This window comes from Oncorhynchus clarkii, chromosome 20 (assembly GCF_045791955.1).
Source record: "Oncorhynchus clarkii lewisi isolate Uvic-CL-2024 chromosome 20, UVic_Ocla_1.0, whole genome shotgun sequence".
Taxonomy (NCBI): Eukaryota; Metazoa; Chordata; class Actinopteri; order Salmoniformes; family Salmonidae; genus Oncorhynchus; species Oncorhynchus clarkii.
This window is the reverse complement of record NC_092166.1, coordinates 44033113-44052952: the sequence shown is the minus strand read 5'-3', so window position 1 is coordinate 44052952 and position 19840 is coordinate 44033113. Positions and strand designations below refer to the sequence as shown.

Here is a 19840-nt window from a genome sequence, read left to right as displayed (position 1 = left end):
TACAATGGTGTTTGTTCTTCACTGGTTGCTATTTACTTGTGGCAACAAGAAGTCTCTCTGTCTCTCTATGTCTCTCTGTATGTCTCTCTAGGTCTCTCTAGTTCTCACATACAAAAAGCAGTTGTTTTAGAATTCATACCCCTTAATTTCTGGGCGAAAAATATTCCATACTCCCTCTCATGTATTATAGATACATAATTTCAACTTGTTGACTTATGCTCTGGGGAATTGTGTTGAGGGAACACTTTGCAGACAAAATTAATAAAACGCATCATCATTAGCCATATCAACAGCAGGCAACCCACTGATTTAGCTCATCTGGCATCCACTAGTGTGCCTGTGGGTTCTAAATTAAGTCCCCCAGATGGACCTAATCCCATTATGTTGCCAACAACAGGAATAACCTAATATCATAATCTAATATTGTCTGATCTTGAGCGCAGATGCCCCGGAGGGGATGTGCAGTATGTCTTATAGACAACATAACAATTAGCCTCCACCAACACACACCACCCCGCGCCATGCCGAAGTGTGCTACAGGAAATGGTGACCGAGGCAGAGCCGTGGTAGGTGGACTCAGGGGACACACGGAGGCCAGCTGGCCGAGCTACTGTACAGAATACCATGGCACAACAACACAAAGCACTCAGCAGGACACACAAACACACTCGCTGTGGCTTGTGTCTGTGTGTTCATGTGTCTGTGTGTCCATGTGCATGTGCATGCATGTGCATCAGTGTGTGTGTGCTTGTGTGCATGTGCACATGTGTGTATGTGTGTGTGCTTGTGTGTGTGTTTATAGCAATGTACAGTACAGTGACTCACCTTCAGAAGGTCTTTGGAAAAGTCTTGACCCTCATTCAGACCCTCCAGGTTGCCAATGAACTGTGTGCAGGACATCCTTTTTCCAATGTTCTGAAAAATATGACACACAGTACTTACTCTATGCTATTAGTCTCTCGAGACAGACGGGTTGCCTCCCACAATGTACCAATTTTCCAGCATATAGTACATGTCTGTACTTAAGCCAACGCCAATTTGAGAGAGACGAAAGGGCGGAGTTGGGTGCCTCAAAATCCGTCCAGAGCTCTGCTATAAACATTTCCGGTAGTTAGCTAGATGGAGCTCGCGGAGGATATATTCAATTAGTGTATTTTTGCAGGTGAGTAGTTTGCATGCGCCATGAAGTTAGCATTACAAGTTTACAACCACTGACTGACTGTGGAAAAAATGTGCCTAGCCATCTGCGTCCGCATTGCATGTCCACCTCGGTCATGTTTCAGAGGGGATTATTTTGAAGCCTGTCTACGCCAAACGTGTGATTTGTTGGAAGAGTTGTCTGCCTGAAGAGCACCCTCCCTGAATTGGCCAAGAAAATCCTACATCATTTCCAGACCTACTACTGTTGCCCTAGCTCTGGGATTTCCGAGACTCTTATGCTATATATACATATAATCTTTAAAAGTATCACTAATATCAGTCATCAAAAATATTTGAACCACAAATACATTCACAGATTTTTATAATTCATCAGACCTTCTGCAGCTCTCTGACAGCTATATTAGAATTAATCTTTGAAGGATGTTATGGGAAGAAATTACTTTAATGGACCTCATCCAAATTATTTAATCTAGCTGATGAGCTGAGAGTGTTAAGAGGAAGACTGTGCAAAGGACGTCACGCTGCTTGCTTAGCGAGTATCACTTCCTCCTGATTCGGCTCATACCGAGGCTCAACCCAGGACCTCTGCCTCACAAACACACGTCACCACCCTCCTGAAGCGTCTTACTCAGTCCTGCCATCAAAAATCTAGCTATTCGGCAGCGCAAGTGGAGACACTTCAGGCTGAGGACTTTCACAGATAGTGGAAATATTGATGAAAAGAGTCAATGACGATAAAGAGGAAGAAGAAGATGCAGGAGACTATGATGATCAGGATGACACCATTGATGATGATGATGATGAAGAGGAAGAAGAAGATGCAGGAGACTATGATGATCAGGATGACGCCATTGATGATGATGATGATGAAGAGGAAGAAGAAGATGCAGGAGACTATGATGAACAGGATGATGCCATTGATGATGATGATGATGATGAAGAAGAAGAAGATGACGACATTGGTGACTATGATGATGAATGATGATGATGAAGCACAGCGCTACAGTGCCTTCAGAAAGTAATCATACCTCTTCACTTTTTCCAAATTTGTTTGTGTTACAGCCTGTTACAGCCTGAAACATTCTCACCCATCTACACACAACACCCCATAATGACAAAGTGGAAATATGTTTTTAGAAATGTTTGCAAATGTATTGAAAATGAAATACAGAAATATCTAATTTACATAAGTATATATTGACTGCAAATTGAATTCAGGCTGTAAGACAACAAAATGTGGAATAAGTCGAGGGGGGTGAATACACTGAAGGGTATATCAGCCTGGCATCTCTCAATAGAGAGAGTGGGTTTTTCATCCAGCTAGCTCTAGCCCCTTCAATCAGAGATAAATGTATCCATATATTATATAAATGGCTCTGACTTAACTATCTGTAATCATTTGCAGAGGCTGCACATCACACCATGCAGCTGTAGATTGCCTAGATTTAGAGTTGTACTGAAATCAGTCTACAGCTTGATATGGACTGGATTTATGATAGTGTGTGGAGCACATTGTAATCAGGAGGCTGGTCCCAGATCAGCCTTCAATCAGTCTGGGGCTTTCCCCCCATAACTACCATTGTACTGAGTCAGTGGAGCCTGGGGGGATGGATCTCTGAAAATGGTCTCTACTCTAAACTCTAGGCTGAACTCACCTAACACGCACACACACACGCACGCACGCACACACACAGACTGAACTCTACTTACATGGCCATGCAGGTCTGTGTTTAGCAGCATCAGGGCACAGGTCAAGGTATGGACACCATCTGGATAAGAAACATATCCATCACATTCAGTGGTGGAAAAAGTACCCAATTTTCAAACTTGAGTAAAAGTAAAGATACCTTTGTAGAAAATGAAAAGTAACCCAGTAAAATACTACTTGAGTAAAAGTCTAAAAGTATTTGGTTTCAAATATTTTTAAGTATCAAAAGTAAATGTAATTGCAAAAATATACTTAAGTATCAAAAGTAAAAGTATAAATCATTTCAAATTGATCATATTAAGCAAACCAGACGGCACAATTTTCATGTTTATTTATTTATTTACGGATAGCCAGGGTCTCGCCCCAACACTTGGACATAATTTACAAACGAAGCATGTGTATTTAGTGAGTCCACCAGATCAAAGTCAATAGGGATGACCAGGGATGCTCTATTGATAAGTGCGTGAATTGGAACATTTTCCAGTCCTGCTAAGCATTCAGAATATAACTTAAGTACTTTTGGGTGTCAGGGAAAATGCATGGAGTAAAAAGTACATTATTTCCTTTAGGAATGTAGTGAAGTGGTCTAAGGCACTGCATCGCAGCTGTGCCACTAGAGATTCTGGGTTCGAGTACAGGCTCTATCGCAGCCGGCCGCGATCGGGAGACCCATAGGGCGGCAGCACAATTGGCCAAGTGTCGTCCGGGTTAGGGGAGGGTTTGGCCGGCAGGGATGTCCTTGTCCCATCGTGCACTAGCAACTCCTGTGCCTGGCCGTGCGCAGTGCACGATGACACGGTAGCCAGGTGTACGGTGTTTCCTCCGACACCTTGGTGCGGCTGGCTTCCGGGTTAAGTGGGCATTGTGTCAAGAAGCAGTGCGGCTTGGTTGGGTTGTGATTCGCAGGACGCATAGCTCTCGAGCTTCGCCTCTCCCGAGTCCGTACGGGAGTTGCAGCGATGAGACAAGACTGTAACTACCAATTGGATACCACGAAATTGGGGAGAAAACAGGAATGTAGTGAGGTAAAATATTTTTTATATAAATAGTAAAGTAAAGTACTTTACACCACTGCATCTATTAACATGACGACTGAGCTGCCATATTTATATAATAACTATAGTAGACATTAGACAGTACTGTCCTCCTACCCTCAGAGGGTATAAGTTTGGGGTTACAGTGCAGGTATCTCCTGGAGAATTGAGCCAGCACCCGCTCTCTCTCCTGAGTCTCCCCCATCAGGGAAAACTGTCTGAGAAAGGCTCTGGAACACACATACACACACATTAAGCAGGATTACACTGTTTCTCAACCCCAATCAAGTATCCAGTATCCTCAGGGTGGCCATTTTTAAGTTCCAGACCAGCGAAAACGCACCTCATTACGCACTTATTCATCTCATTCAACTACTTAATTAATCACCAAGCCCTTGATTAATTGATTTAGGAGTGTTATTTATGTGCTATAAACACTATTGGCCTATTAAGCTGCCATCACTCAACTTGCCACCAGAGAGCAGTATTACCATATATTAACTACAGTGACTGGATCAATGGAACACAAAATGAAGCCCAGTATCCCTTTTAAGGCAACGTATCCAAAACAATGTTTGTAATGTCTAGAAATCCAGTCACCAAGAACCAATTTATGGAAAACTGGTTTGTTTTTCGCGTTGATCAAGTCAGTCAGTCTGAACCCCTCACCTCAGAGCCTGGTCCACAGCAAGACCCTTGAAGTTAAAGAAGTGTAGATACTCTTCTGCAACCATACAACTGAAGTCATTGCTGGGGTGAGTGAGTGAGTGAGTGAGTGAGTGAGTGAGTGAGTGGGTGAGTGAGTGAGTGAGAGTGAGAGAGAGAGAGAGAGAGAGAGAGAGAGAGAGAGAGAGAGAGAGAGAGAGAGAGAGAGAGAGAGAAAAAAAACATGTTAATCAGATACCAGCTTTCCCAGTCACACAGCGCAGTCGGTTTGAGCCTTGGAGACGAAAACTTAGGGCCGCGGAGGAAGACAGAGGTTTAAGATAAGTTCCAAACCAGGCTTATTATAGCAGTAAATGCTATATACATTGACAATGTATAGCAGCGCATAGTAAAGAGAGTGATTGATAACACACGAAGGCTAGTTGCCAGGTGCTCACTTTTTGCTGAGGTGGCGGGCCACGTCGGACTTCCTGAAGCCGTCCAGGGTGAAGAGGCGTTTGGCCAGGCGCTTAGCGGCCTCCCCGTTGGCACGGTTACCATTGGTGAGGGTGTCGCTGCTCCCCAGGCCCAGCAGCTCACTGAGGTCCTGGTCCAGCTCTGAGTCTGTCGCCAGACGAGCCTTTTCCCTGAAGGGGGAGAGAGGGACAGAAAAAGAGTAGGGGGTTACAAGGAGTAGGGGGAAAGAGAAGGAGAGATGAGTAGAGAGAGAGAGAGAGAAAGAAAGAGATGGAGGGGGATAAAGAGGGAGGGGGTTAGAGAACAAGAGAGGACAGGGAGAGAGAGAGGGAGTGGGAGGAAGAGAGAAAGAGTGAGGGGATGGGTTTATGAATGAGGATGTGGTTAATTTCTTCTCAGCAGCACTGTAACGCTTACAGCAATCCTGTCTAGTCAGGTCTATTGAAAAAGAAAATAACTAGAACCTTCACTATTGTAGGGCAATGTTTACTTTTGGTATGACACAATGATAATACAGTATATTAATACATTATACAAGCTCTTTCTTTAAATCAATATTTTCATGTAACTCCCTTTCTCTTTCTCCCACTTATTAAGCTCCCTTGAAAGTATTAGAAGGTTCAGGAGTGCAGGCCGTACTATATCTGAATTATACTGTGATAATAATTGAAGCATTTTATGTCACCTTGGAACAAGGATGGATCTTTAAAAAATGGAAGATAACGGAATTAAGACAGATTAAGATCTGTTAGATCTGTTAGTAATAAATGGTTTTAAAATTATAGAGGACCATGCCACTGAAACACACACTCACATACATACTTTACCCAGACTACTAGGAAAATAACACAAGCACAGCACAGACCTTCTTATCATCCCTGAGTCATACTTACCTCCACAGAGCAAACAGGCCATTTTATTAGCTGAATGAATGGCTACGTTACTGATCAATGACCAGACACCCCTGTATTATTTGGAGCCAGGCAAAAGAAGCAGATCAGCTACTAAATGTTTTGGTGTACTATGGTGTGCTTTCTGGACAGCAGCTACAGTAACTGTAAAGCACAAAGCATTCTAAGAAAAGTTTAAAATCAGTCAGTCACACAGTTGGAGCTGCAGGCCGGTACCATATACTGTAGTCCCAACCTTCCACGCTACCTAGTCTGAGAGAGGAAGGAAGAGAAGAGAAGGACTAGGGCTATCACCTCGACTGTGAGTTTGAGTGGCGAGTACAAAGGTACATATCGTCTTCGAGTGAGCCACGGCAACAGAACACAGAGCGGGCCTTCACTGTCGTACCTGTCCCCTCTCTGTTTGAGTGTCTCAAACTAGTCACCCTACCAACCTCCCTGATCCCCCCCTTGTCCCTGCCCAGGCCCCCCGGCTTGATTGCATCACCACCTTCCCTCTACCGATCCCCTCTACCTCAATGTGATAGCTAGTGCTAGTACAGTGCATCACCTGGAATCTATCCCCATAAGCCCTAAGTGTCATCTAGCAAATCACTCCCATTAATTTTCGCAAAGACCCACAGTTGTACAAAGGTGATTAGTAAGTCTGGGTTCTTTCATTAATTTTTGTTTTTTTCCCCTATCTCCTTACGGCAAGTTTCCTAAAACCTATCGTCTTTCTTTTTCTCTTTCTGTTTGTTTCTGTTTCCCCTCTTCACTCCGCCCTCTCTCTCTCTTTATCACCCCCCTCTCACGCTGTGTAAACTTTTGCAACGTCCCCTGCAGACCTTGGGATCTAAGCATGGCACGGAACTTGGACCGCCTTTCACTCAAAATATCTTCCTCCCTCTCTCTCCCAACAACCCTCTCTCCCTCATCCCAATTACTCATAGTCAATAGGTACATCCTTTGGATGAGGTATACATTCTGTCCACCTTGACTCGTAATAGAGATATAATCACACAAAGTAAAACAAAGAAAAATAGTGCCAGGGAAAACTTCCATTGATAAACTATATAGGAGTGTGCTATAAATAGCCGCAGGAAGTAGGGATGATGAGGATGCTGCAGCACCCTCTGAAAAATTGGAATTAAAAAATATTAATATATATTTTTTAAGTAGTGCACTGGGCCTTTACTAGTCCTGTATTAGCAGACCAATATAGCCATCTGGAGCACAGACCAAAACAAATGTCAGCATCGCCACCCCCAAACTACTTCCTGTGGCTATGGTGCTATAATATGAATATGATGATATTATTAACAAATCACAACAAATATTATTGTTCTCTCTTTCCACATCAATTATTTAGTATCCAGGGAAAGGAATTAGGTTATATTCCTCAGCCCCGGAGACCGACAGGGTGAAACATTTTTGTTCCGTACTCACACACCTGATCCAACTATTAAACTTATCATTAATCCTTTGACAGTATTTCCATCAGGTGTGTTAGTGCTGGGTGTGAATCCTGGTTGATAAACACACATGGAATACATACATGGATTAGAGAGGCCTATTGTGAGCACCAGCCATTGTTGAAGTGCCGGTTTACTGTATGCAACTCCGCAGGTGACAAACACCATAACACATTACAGTAGTTAGGACTAATTGTTCAGCTATCACAATGCTGCTCAGAGGCCATAAGAGAATTCCCACTAGAATTCCCACTAGTGTCAGCCTCCGCTTCAAAGGGGCCATTGCCACATAATTGGACCCCCTCGTCTGTCTAAATGAGCAGTTCTACACAATGGGCATCTGTTTAATGGCACAAAACATCTCAAAAGGGAGATTTTTACCTTTGTTATTTTTGTTTAACCTTTATTTAACTCGGCAAGTCAGTGAAGAACAAATTCTTATTTACAATGATGGCCTACCCCGGCCAAACCCGGGCAACACTGGGCCAATTGTGTGCCCCCCTATGGGACTCCCAATCACGGCCGGATGTGATGTAGCCTGGACTTCAACCAGGGACTGCAGTGACGCAACTTGCACTGAGATGCAGTGCCTTAGACTACTTCACCACTTGGGAGTTGTGAGGGAGGGGGGGGGGGGTGGCAAAGGGTGAAATTCCAACTCTTATCACATTATGGAGTGGACAAGCCCTCTGCAATAAATCAAATCAAATCAAATTTTATTTGTCACATACACATGGTTAGCAGATGTTAATGCGAGTGTAGCGAAATGCTTGTGCTTCTAGTTCTGACAATGCAGTAATAACCAACAAGTAATCTAGCTAACAATTCCAAAACTACTACCTTATAGACACAAGTGTAAGGGGATAAAGAATATGTACATAAAGATATATGGATGAGTGATGGTACAGAGCGGCATAGGCAAGATACAGTAGATGGTATTGAGTACAGTATGTACATATGAGATGAGTATGTAAACATAGTGGCATAGTTAAAGTGGCTAGTGGATACATGTATTACATAAAGATGCAGTAGATGATATAGAGTACAGTATATACGTATACATATGAGATGAATAATTTAGGGTATGTAAACATTATATTAGGTAGCATTTTTTAAAGTGGCTAGTGATATATTTTACATAATTTCCCATCAATTCCCATTATTAAAGTGGCTGGAGTTGAGTCAGTGTGTTGGCAGCAGCCACTCAATGTTAGTAGTGGCTGTTTAACAGTCTGATGGCCTTGAGATAGAAGCTGTTTTTCAGTTTCTCGGTCCCAGCTTTGATGCACATGTACTGACCTCGCCTTCTGGATGATAGCGGGGTGAACAGGCAGTGGCTCGGGTGGTTGTTGTCCTTGATGATCTTTATGGCCTTCCTGTGACATCGGGTGGTGTAGGTGTCCTGGAGGGCAGGTAGTTTGCCCCCGGTGATGCGTTGTGCAGACCTCACTACCCTCTGGAGAGCCTTACGGTTGTGGGCGGAGCAGTTGCCGTACCAGGCGGTGATACAGCCCGACAGGATGCTCTCGATTGTGCATCTGTAGAAGTTTGTGAGTGCTTTTGGTGACAAGCCGAATTTCTTCAGCCTCCTGAGGTTGAAGAGGCGCTGCTGCGCCTTCTTCACGATGCTGTCTGTGTGGGTGGACCAATTCAGTTTGTCTGTGATGTGTACGCCGAGGAACTTAAAACTTACTACCCTCTCCACTACTGTTCCATCGATGTGGATAGGGGGGTGTTCCCTCTGCTGTTTCCTGAAGTCCACAATCATCTCCTTAGTTTTGTTGACGTTGAGTGTGAGGTTATTTTCCTGACACCACACTCCGAGGGCCCTCACCTCCTCCCTGTAGACCGTCTCGTCGTTGTTGGTAATCAAGCCTACCACTGTTGTGTCGTCCGCAAACTTGATGATTGAGTTGGAGGAGTGCGTGACCACACAGTCGTGGGTGAACAGAGAGTACAGGAGAGGGCTCAGAACGCACCCTTGTGGGGCCCCAGTGTTGAGGATCAGCGGGGTGGAGATGTTGTTGCCTACCCTCACCACCTGGGGGCGGCCCGTCAGGAAGTCCAGTACCCAGTTGCACAGGGCGGGGTCGAGACCCAGGGTCTCGAGCTTGATGACGAGCTTGTCCAGATGGGTTAGGGCAGTGTGCAGTGTGGTTGAGATTGCATCGTCTGTGGACCTATTTGGGCGGTAAGCAAATTGGAGTGGGTCTAGGGTGTCAGGTAGGGTGGAGGTGATATGGTCCTTGACTAGTCTCTCAAAGCACTTCATGATGACGGAAGTGAGTGCTACGGGGCGGTAGTCGTTTAGCTCAGTTACCTTAGCTTTCTTGGGAACAGGAACAATGGTGGACCTCTTGAAGCATGTGGGAACAACAGACTGGGATAGGGATTGATTGAATATGTCCGTAAACACACCAGTATATTTTCAATACCAGCACAATGTAAATATTTACCAGACATATAGAATAGGCAGTAACAGTGTGTGGGTAACATCACTGGGGAAGCCAAGCCAATAAAAAGCCATATTACAACCTATGTTGTGATAATTGCGTTGTTTGCTCTATAACACATTCGTTCATTTGCCACCGTGATATACAATAAGGCAGCGACAGCAAAGAGACAACAGTCACACAGTGCCGGAATAAATTCAACTACACATACGTTTGTTTCATCACAAAATTCTATCCTCCTGATTCCTGCTTACAAACAAAAATTAAAGCAGGACGCACCAGTGACTCAGTCAATAAGAAAGTAGATGTTACCTACAGGACTGTTTTGCTAGCACAGACTGTACTATGTTCCGCAATTCTTCCGATGGCATTGAGGAGTACACCACATCAGTCACTGGCTTCATCAATAAGTGCATCGATGACGTCGTCCCCACAGTGACAGTACATACAGTTGAAGTCAGAAGTTTACATACACTTAGGTTGGAGTCAATAATAATAATAATAACTTGTTTTTCAACCACTCCACAAATTTCTTGTTAACAAACTATAGTTTTGGTAAGTCAGTTAGGACATCTACTTTGTCCATGACACAAGTCCTTTTTCCAACAATTGTTTACAGACAGGTTATTTCACTGTATCACAATTCCAGTGGGTCAGAGGTTTACATACACTAAGTTGCCTGTGCCCTTAAACAGCTTGGAAAAATACATAACATTATCTAATGGCTTTAGAAGCGTCTGATAGGCTAACTGACATCATTTGAGTCAATTGGAGGTGTACCTGTGGATGTATTTCAAGGCCTATCTTCAAACTCAGTGCCTCTTTGCTTGACATCATGGGAAAATCAAAAGAAATCATTCAAGACCTCAGAAAAAAATTGTAGACCTCCACAAGTATGGTTCATCCTTGGGAGCAATTTCCAAATGCCTGAAGGTACCACGTTCATCTGTACAAACAATAGTGCGCAAGTATAAACACCATGGGACCACACAACCATCACACCGCTCAGGAAGGAGACGCGTTCTTTCTCCTAGAGATGAACGTAATTTTGTGCGAAAAGTGCAAACCAACCCCAGAACAACAACAAAGGACCTTGTGAAGATGCTGTAGGAAACTGGTACAAAAGTATCTATGTCCACAGTAAAACGAGTCCTATATCAACATAACCTGAAAAGTCGCTCAGCAATTAAGAAGCCACTGCTCCAAAACCGCCATAAAAAAGCCAGACTACAGTTTGCAACTGCACATGGGGACAAAGATCGTACTTTTTTGGAGAAATGTCCTCTGGTCTGATGAAACAAAAATAGAACTGTTTGGCAATAATGACCATCGTTATGTTTGGAGGAAAAAGGGGGAGGCTTGCAAGCCAAAGAACACCATCCCAACCGTGAAGCACGGGGTGGCAGGTGGTGCTTTGCTGCAGGAGGGACTGGTGCACTTCACATCACGGGGAAGGAAAAATAAGTGGATATATTGAAGCAACATCTCAAGACATCAGTCAGGAAGTTAAAGCTTGGTCGCAAATGGGTCTTCCAAATGAACAATGACCCCAAGCATACTTCCAAAGTTGTAGCAAAATGGCTTAAGGATAACAAAGTCAAGGTATTGGACTGGCCATCACAAAGCCCTGACCTCAATCCTATAGAAAACTTGTGGGCATAACTAAAAAAGCGTGTGCGAGCAAGGAGGCCCACAAACATGACTCAGTTACACCAGCTCTGTCAAGGAGGAATGGGCCAACATTCACCCAATTTATTGTGGGAAGCTTGTGGAAGGCTACCCAAAACATTTGACCCAAGTTAAACAATTTAAAGGCAATGCTACCAAATACTAATTGAGTGTATGTAAACTTCTGACCCACTGGGAGTGTAATGAAAGAAATAAAAGCTGCAATAAATCATTCTCCCTACTATTATTCTGACATTTCACATTCTTAAAATAAAGTGGTGATCCTAACTGACCTAAAACAGGGAATTCTTACTAGGATTAAATGTCAGGAATCAATCAAAGCTTTTGCAGTATGAGCTGACATGTTGTCCATCCAATCATAGATGTAGGATGAACCTAGTATGTTGTATTGGGATTGTGCCACAGAGCATTATGGGGGTTCTAGCTACCAGCGCGAGTGTGCAGTTTTCTCTGCCAGAATGGCCAACACTACCAAAAATGTGGTGTACATTTTTTTTAAAGAACCCCTATCATTCACTGGGGTACACAGAAAAGGAGTGAATTAAAAGTGAGGGTCTACCTCTGCCTGAGATCAGTTTAATGAAGAACGATGAAAAGGTGAGGGCGTTCAATACCAACTGGTATCAAATGTATACAGGGAGCCCATTATCAAGCCACCTGTAATTGCATGTTATGATACTTTACATGCTGAACATCATTTCTGGGATGCCGAAAACAATGCTGAATTATTTGATACCTTCCATCATCCATCATCCGCAGCACATTTTTTTGCGTGGGCTCAAGTAGGCTTTGCACTTTCAAAGATAACACATAATCACTCCGGACAGACACAAGCAAAAACTCATGACATAAATGTTGCAGCAGCCCAGTTGACACCTAAACATTAGAAATCTGACATGTTGTAGGGGATGAAAACAAGACTATCTTTCTGATGCGCCGCCCCCAGGTGGTAAGTGTAGGTAACAACACATCCGCCACACTGATCCTCAACACGGGGGCCCAGCCCCCTCCTGTCCTCCCTGTTCACTCACCAACAACGACGAGACAGCACATAGGGAGGAGGTCAGAGACCTGGCCGTGTGGTGCCAGGACACCAACATCTTCCTTAACGTGATCAAGAAGATGATTGTGGACTACAGGAAAGGAGTACGGAGCATGCCTCCATTCTCATGATGGGGATGTAGTGTAGTTGAGAGCTTCCTTGGTTCCACATCACCAACAAACTAACGTGGTCCAAGCTCACCAAGACAGTCGTGAAGATAGCGCGACAAAACCTATTCCCCCTTAGGAGACTGAAAAGATTTGGCATGGGTCCTCAGATCCTCAAAAGGTTCTAAAGCTGAACCATCGAGAGCATATTGTGCCACTGGTTGCATCACTGCCTGGTACGGCAACTGCTAGGCCTCCGACCGCAAGGCACTACAGAGGGTACACCACTGGGGCCAATCTTCCTGCCATCCAGGACCTCTTTACCAGGAGGTGTCGGAGGAAGGCCCTAAAAATTGTCAAAGACTCCAGCCACCCTAGTCATAGACTGTTCTCTCTGCTACTGCACGGCAAGCAATACCGGAGCGCCAAGTCTAGGTCCAAGAGGCTTCTAAACAGCTTTTATCCCCCCTCTTTTTACGCTGCTGCTACTCTCTGTCATCTTTGCATAAGTCACTTTAATAACTCTTATCTACATCTACATATATATATATATTACCTCAATTACCTCGACTAACCGGTGCCCCGCACACTGACTCTGTACCCGTACCCCCTGTATATAGCCTCGCTATTGTTATTTTACTGTTGCTCTTAATTATTTGTTACTTTTATTTCTTCTTTTTGTAGGTATTTTTCTTAAAACTGCATTGTTGGTAAAGGGCTTGTAAGTAAGCATTTCACTGTAAGGTGAACCTGTTGTATTCGGCGCATGTGACAAATACAATTTGATTTGATCATAAAACAGGAGAGCAACATCTGTCCTGTGAAGTCCACAAAGCAAATATTGCATGTAACAAACAGTTATGGGACCTGCAGCATGGTCAAGCAAGTTAATGTTTTCGACAACTACTGATTGAGAAGCATGGAGTTACAGCAATCGGCACAAAGACTACGGGAGCATCCGCTATTCCATCACCATTTCAACTTAAACATTTAAACATCATTAAATCAACAAGGCTATACATGCTTAGTTTAATACAGTGAAAACAAACTTAAAGATACCAAAAATGATTTAGTCCAATCAATGTTGCTAAATATCATGTGGCTGTCCATGGTACTAATTTCTGTGTGTGTGCGTGCGTGCTTATGTGCGCGCACAAGTAAAACATTTTTTGGGGAACTCAAAATTAAACGCCAATCCTTAATTAAACGCCAATCCTGACCTCTTCTCTTTCATGTTGGCAAAACAGTCTATGGCTGTGTACCCTTTAAGTTTTTGTTTTCATAGGCTACCTAGCTAAAACACTTGAAAGACTAACTTCCTCGCATGGGCAACAATGAACCAGTTATGTTAGCTAGCTAGCTACCGTGAGCCTACTAGGATACATCTAGGCTACATATTGAACTTCAATCGCCTCGGGGGAGTGGCACAATATATTAGTTTATAGTTAGATCATCACTATCATAACCTGTACAGAGAATTAAGTCAAAACCACAAGTCCAAATCCCCATCTCCATCCATGGCTTAGGAACGGACAAATTGAGCAAGCTAGCTACTGCTGGACATGAACACAAGCAGACCAGAAACGGACACGTTTTTCCGACAATGATGACATTTTGCTCAGGATGTGATTTGATGGTGTGAAGCCAAATCCAAACCGGCCTCCCTTGGGGTGGTGTTTTTCTGCGCCAGGACAGCCCACAGTTGAGCTCAGCTCAATGCTGATTGGTGGCATCAATCAATCAAATGCTACTGCGGCAACAACTCTTTTGTTCCAGAGAGCATGGACTACACATACTGAGACAGAGACATGCTGTTTCCCTCGCTCGATTTCTCTGGTGAGATTGACTTTACCAACACCAACACTTTACACTTTATATTTTTATTCAGTATTCTTAGCATGCTAGCTAACCCTAACCTTAAAAATGTTATGGTAGAAATTGCCTAAAAGGTCATGTTACATCATGTTAACAACCAGCGGTTGAAAACTTTTGGAAATTATGTTATGCTGTTAAAATAAGTAAAATTGATTTCCTCAAATATTGAAAAAGATCTCAGAGGTTGAAAAATATATCCAATGTTGAAATTCTCCAAATGGCATTTCCTTTCAGTCTTGTTGTCATTTTATGATTGCCTAATGTGAGTCACCAATGGTGGAAAACTGACTGAAATTATATTTTGTGAGTAAAATACACAAAATCGTGTCTATTATTATTGAAAAAGATCTCATGGTTGAAATTCTACAATTTATACCTCCATTCTGTCCTTTACTAGTGTTATTGTAGAAACCCTTTTTAACTCTTTTAGCTAACCCTTCCCCTAACCCTAACCGTAATCCTTTACCCTAACTTCTAAACTTAACCCTAACCCTTAGCCTAGCTAATGTTAGCCACCTAGCTAGAATTGATAACATATTGGAAATTCTGAACATATTGTACATTTAACAAATTCGGAACATATTGCATGTTTTGCAGAGTCGTAATATATCCTTCAAAATGGGTAATGGACATCCACAAATTAATGCATACCATACGAAACATAACATATCATACTAAATGGAGTGTCTCGGCTTTACGTACAGAATCATATGAACATCTCTGAGACCAGGGTGAATCCCTAAACATCTTTGACCCCTGAAAGAAGCAGAGATGACAAAGAAAAATGTACAGATGTCATCTAGATTCTATATTCATTTATGACATTTTTCTTAAGAGCAAGGGTTTATTTAGTCTTCTAAGGCAACATATAATGACAGAAGAGAAGCTGCTTGTACTGTATCTAATTATAGACAAGTTGACTAACAAATAGCCTACCAAAATGTCAAATTATAAGCAGAAACATATCTAAATCGTTCCATCATCTCTGACTGTAGCCAACAGTGCATTTTCTATATTAGTAGATTAGGGTGCAGGCCTCAGATCTTCACTTTAGCACATACAGTACATGAGTGTAAAACATTAGGAACACCTGCTCTTTCCATGATATAGACTATGGGTTCACAAACGTTTTCACTCAAGGGAACATGAAGGGGATGAGATAGGTTAAAGAAGGATTTAGAGGGTGAATGGGCAAGACAAAATATTTAAGTGCCTTTGAATGGGGTATGGTGGTAAGTGCCAGGCACACCGGTTTGAGTGTGTCAAGAACTGCAATGCTACTGGGTGTTCACTCTCAACAGTTTCTCGTGAGTGTCAAGAATGGTCCACCAACCAAAGACATATAGACAACTTGACAGAACTGTAGAAAGCATTGGAGTCAACTAGGGCCAGCATCCCTGTGTATTGCTTTTGATACCTTGTAGTCCATGCCCCGATGAATTGAGGCTGCTATGAGGACAAGAGAGGGTGCAAATCAATATTAGCAAGGTGTTCCTAATGTTTTGTACACTCACTGTATCGTCGGGCGGTTGCGATGGGTTATTAACAATTTCTGCCGGGTGTGGGTGTCCCGAGTACCACACTAACGCACACGCACGCATGCACAGGAGCGCACGCACCCGGCACGCACAGACACACACACCCACAAACTTGACCAGTCACTACTACCTTGTGTGGTTCAGGTGGTAGAGCATGGTGTTTTCAATGCCAGGGTTGTGGGTTCAATTTCCATGGGGGACCAATATGAAAATGTATGCCCTCACTACTGTAAATCATTCTTGATAAGAGCGTCTGCTAAATTACTAAAATGTCAATCTTGAACAATAAACATAATTCTGCCATGTTAACTGAAGAATGCAAATATAATACTATTTTCTCCAAAAAAGATCACTTACAGTAGACACCATAAGTGTGTAACGGATGTGAAACGGCTAGCTTAGTTAGCGGTGCGCGCTAAATAGCGTTTCAATCGGTGACGTCACTTGCTCTGAGACCTTGCTCTGCAAGGGCCACGGCTTTTGTGGAGCGATGGGTAACGATGCTTCGTGGGTGACTGTTGTTGATGTGTGCAGAGGGTCCCTGGTTCGCGCCCGGGTATGGGCGAGGGGACGGTTTAAACTTATACTGTTACAAGTGGTCCACACGTTCAGCTATAAAAAACCTGTATGTTGGGGCCTCCCAAGTGGTGCAGCGGTCTAAGGCACTGCATCACAGTGATTCCGGGCTGTATCACAACCAGACGTAATCGGGAGTCCCATAGGGTGGCGCACAATTGGCCCAGCGTCGTCCAGGTTAGTGGAGGGTTTGGCCAGGGGCTTTACTTGGCTCATCGCACTCTAGCGACTCCTTGTGGCGGGCCGGGCGCCTGCAGGCTGACCTCGGTCGTCAGTTGAACGGTGTTTACTCTGACACATTGGTGCTTCTGGGTTAAGTGGGCAGGTGTTTAGAAGTGCGGTTTGGAGGGTCATGTTTCAGGGGGACGCATGACTCGACCTTTGCCTCCCGAGCCCGTTGGGGAGTTGCAGTGATGAGACAAGATTGAAATTGGAGAGAAAAAGGGGGTAAAATACAATATATGTATGTATGTTGTGCTCAGACAGTTTTAACCACAACCTACAACATGGTCCTTTATCACCATCTAGTGGTCTATACCACAAGGTGACTGTCTCAGTGCTGTCAAACACAAATACAGACACTCAAACAACAAGGCTCTCCTCTCTCCCTCATCAGCACCTCAGTTCCTCTCTACAGTAACCACAAAACCTACCAGATGGTGCTGGGTTCCAAACCCCTAGCATAATTCTGTTATCATGGTGTTGATGAATGACTGAAAATGTTAAATGAACAAGCAGAAGTGTATATTGAAATATTTCTATTTACAATTACAATAAAATTACAATAGTTTAGCATTTGCATATATTCTAATATATGATAATACATAATCATTTATACTTATATAACGGATAGATATTGCCACGCAATCTGATTGGTAAAGAGTGCGTTCCAGCTATGCTGTTATTAACAGTAATAGTACAGCTAGCTTGATATGTTCAGTAGTTAAGATGTTTAAGGAGCGGATGGTTGAAGATGAGAGCTGTGCTGCCAGAGCCATCTGCCTCAGTCAGTACCAGTCACCTGCTCCAGCCATCACACACACACACACACACACACACACACACACACACACACACACACACACACACACACACACACACACAGCCATGGAAACCAGTGGTAAGGTGAGGCAGGCAGCCTCCTAACGACCTTCACTAACAGTTCTGCTTCAAAATCGCACTGCAGCAGGTGATTGTCCCGGCAGACAAGCCTGGGACTGGGGTGTCTGGAAACTGACATTGATTCAAAGTTGGGGGACGACACTAAAAAAGTATATTTTCAAAGTACATGCACAGTACATAACCTACCTATAACCTTTTATGATCATCATTTACCACGTTTTCCTCTAATATTGTACATAGACAATACACTATAATATAGTGGTTATTTGTTTTTAATTTCATCTCACATTATACCATACTGTATGTTTGGAATGGGATTCTATCTTGGCTTTACTTCATCTATAAGAATAACCTCATACAGTATGTCAGTAGCCTATCAGGTCTGGCCTTTCATACAGTAATACATCAGAATAGTAATGATGACAACACTGACCTGTGGAAAGAGAGGGAGGGGTTGCTGCTGTATGACATCACTGACCTAGGGAAGGAGAATGTGGGGTTGCTGTACCAGCTGCTCCCCAGCATCCGTGCCCCGCCCCCTCCCCCTCTCAGGGGCGTGTCTTCCGGGCTACTACTCAGCCTTTCGCTGGAGGGGGCACGCGTGGCATCCGAGTCTCCCGTCACCGTGACGATGGAATCTGATAGGCTTGTCCCCCTCTCGCAGTGGGCCAATGGGGCGAAGCTCAGCTTGACAATTTGCCGGGCGCTTTGACAGATCATCTGACCCCCCTGGATCTCTGGGGTTAGCGTGGGGAGGTCAAAGGTCAGGACGGTCTGTGTGCTGGAGGTCAGTAGCTCCTCACTGTCCAGGTCCAGGCTGCCGTAGGACGTGCCCTTGGCGCGGTGTGACTCCATGATGCTCTCAAAATGGCGGCTGAAGCTGTCCTCGGAAGTGCCTGCGAGGCGAGGCCCCGACAACAGGACGGGCGACTTGAGGGCCGGGAGGTTGTCAAAGAAACTGTCCAACGGCCTAGAGGTAGAGAGTGAAAGACGGAAAGGAGGAGAGAGACCACGAATGATACACAGGAAGATTACCTACTCTCTTAGTACAGTCTAATATTCTCAGTGAGTCACCCTGGAAATGATCTCAGCTGAAAGATTGCATTATTAGTGTAGTGACTGACTATGGCACACTGTATACTTCAAATGTTTGACCTTAGAAAACTGAATGCTAAAGCAAAACATTTCATCAAACTGGTTTGAAAGGTCTATTGTTAAGTAGGTTTGTTAGGAAGATATAAGGTAGCAGAAGGAGACATACAACATAAGGTAGCGGAAAGAGACACACATTCATATACTACTGTAGCTCTTGCCAGATCCTGCTTCACCAGTGTTCTTGTGGGAGAAAAATGACGACGCCAACTGAAACATTGATTCATATCTTAATTCAAAGCACCTTTGTTCTATTCACAAGGACAGATGCTAGAAATAGATAGGATTTTTATTACAGACTGCTATGAGTACTATCAAACTTCAAATGTGTGAGCATGTGTTTGTGTCTCTGCATTACATACGTGTGTATGATTATGTGTGTGATTGCAAGCATATTTTAAAGTATATTTTTAGGAATGTGTGTGTGCGAGCGCACACGTGTGTGTATGCATTTGTGAGTGTGTGTTTCTACGTGCCTATGTGTCTATGTTCATCTCACCTCTTCAGCAGCTGACTAATCACCTGCTGCTGCTGCTGTCTCTTAATGTCCCCTTGCATCCTCACTGAGGCCCAGCTCACCACCTCCTCCTCCTCCTCCTCCGGCTCCTCTTCCTCTCCTTCCACCTCCTCCTCCTCCGCACTTGTGCTCTCATAGGGACAGACACCGAGGGGGCTGCTGTCTGTACCCGACGTGCTTTTCACGCTACGGTTACTGCCAAATGCTGAGTCGGCGTCTTCCTGCTCAGCCAAAAGCACCTCATCGATGTCGGTCTCGCGGTAACAGCGCAGGGGCACGGCATCCAGGTCCGTCTCCGAGTACTTGAGGGTCATCCGGATGATGCCCGTCTTGGCCGACGCCCCCGCCACAGCTGGGTGAGGAGTCACCAGCTCCACCT

At 44.0% G+C, this 19840-nt stretch overlaps 1 protein-coding gene across 1 annotated transcript in view; it reads right to left on the bottom strand.

The window, feature by feature from the left end:
• Positions 1 to 19502, bottom strand: part of LOC139377444 (PH and SEC7 domain-containing protein 1-like) — a 70165-nt gene extending 50663 nt beyond the window's left edge. Inside the window, exons 1-7 of the mRNA XM_071120473.1 lie at positions 19444 to 19502; positions 18226 to 18762; positions 5007 to 5195; positions 4573 to 4653; positions 4021 to 4133; positions 2872 to 2930; positions 826 to 915 (exon numbers count right to left, since the gene is read on the bottom strand). Of these exons, the coding sequence (XP_070976574.1) occupies positions 826 to 915; positions 2872 to 2930; positions 4021 to 4133; positions 4573 to 4653; positions 5007 to 5195; positions 18226 to 18762; positions 19444 to 19502 (1128 nt within the window). The remainder of the gene's footprint in view (positions 1 to 825; positions 916 to 2871; positions 2931 to 4020; positions 4134 to 4572; positions 4654 to 5006; positions 5196 to 18225; positions 18763 to 19443) is intronic.
• Positions 19503 to 19840: the final 338 nt, after the last annotated feature.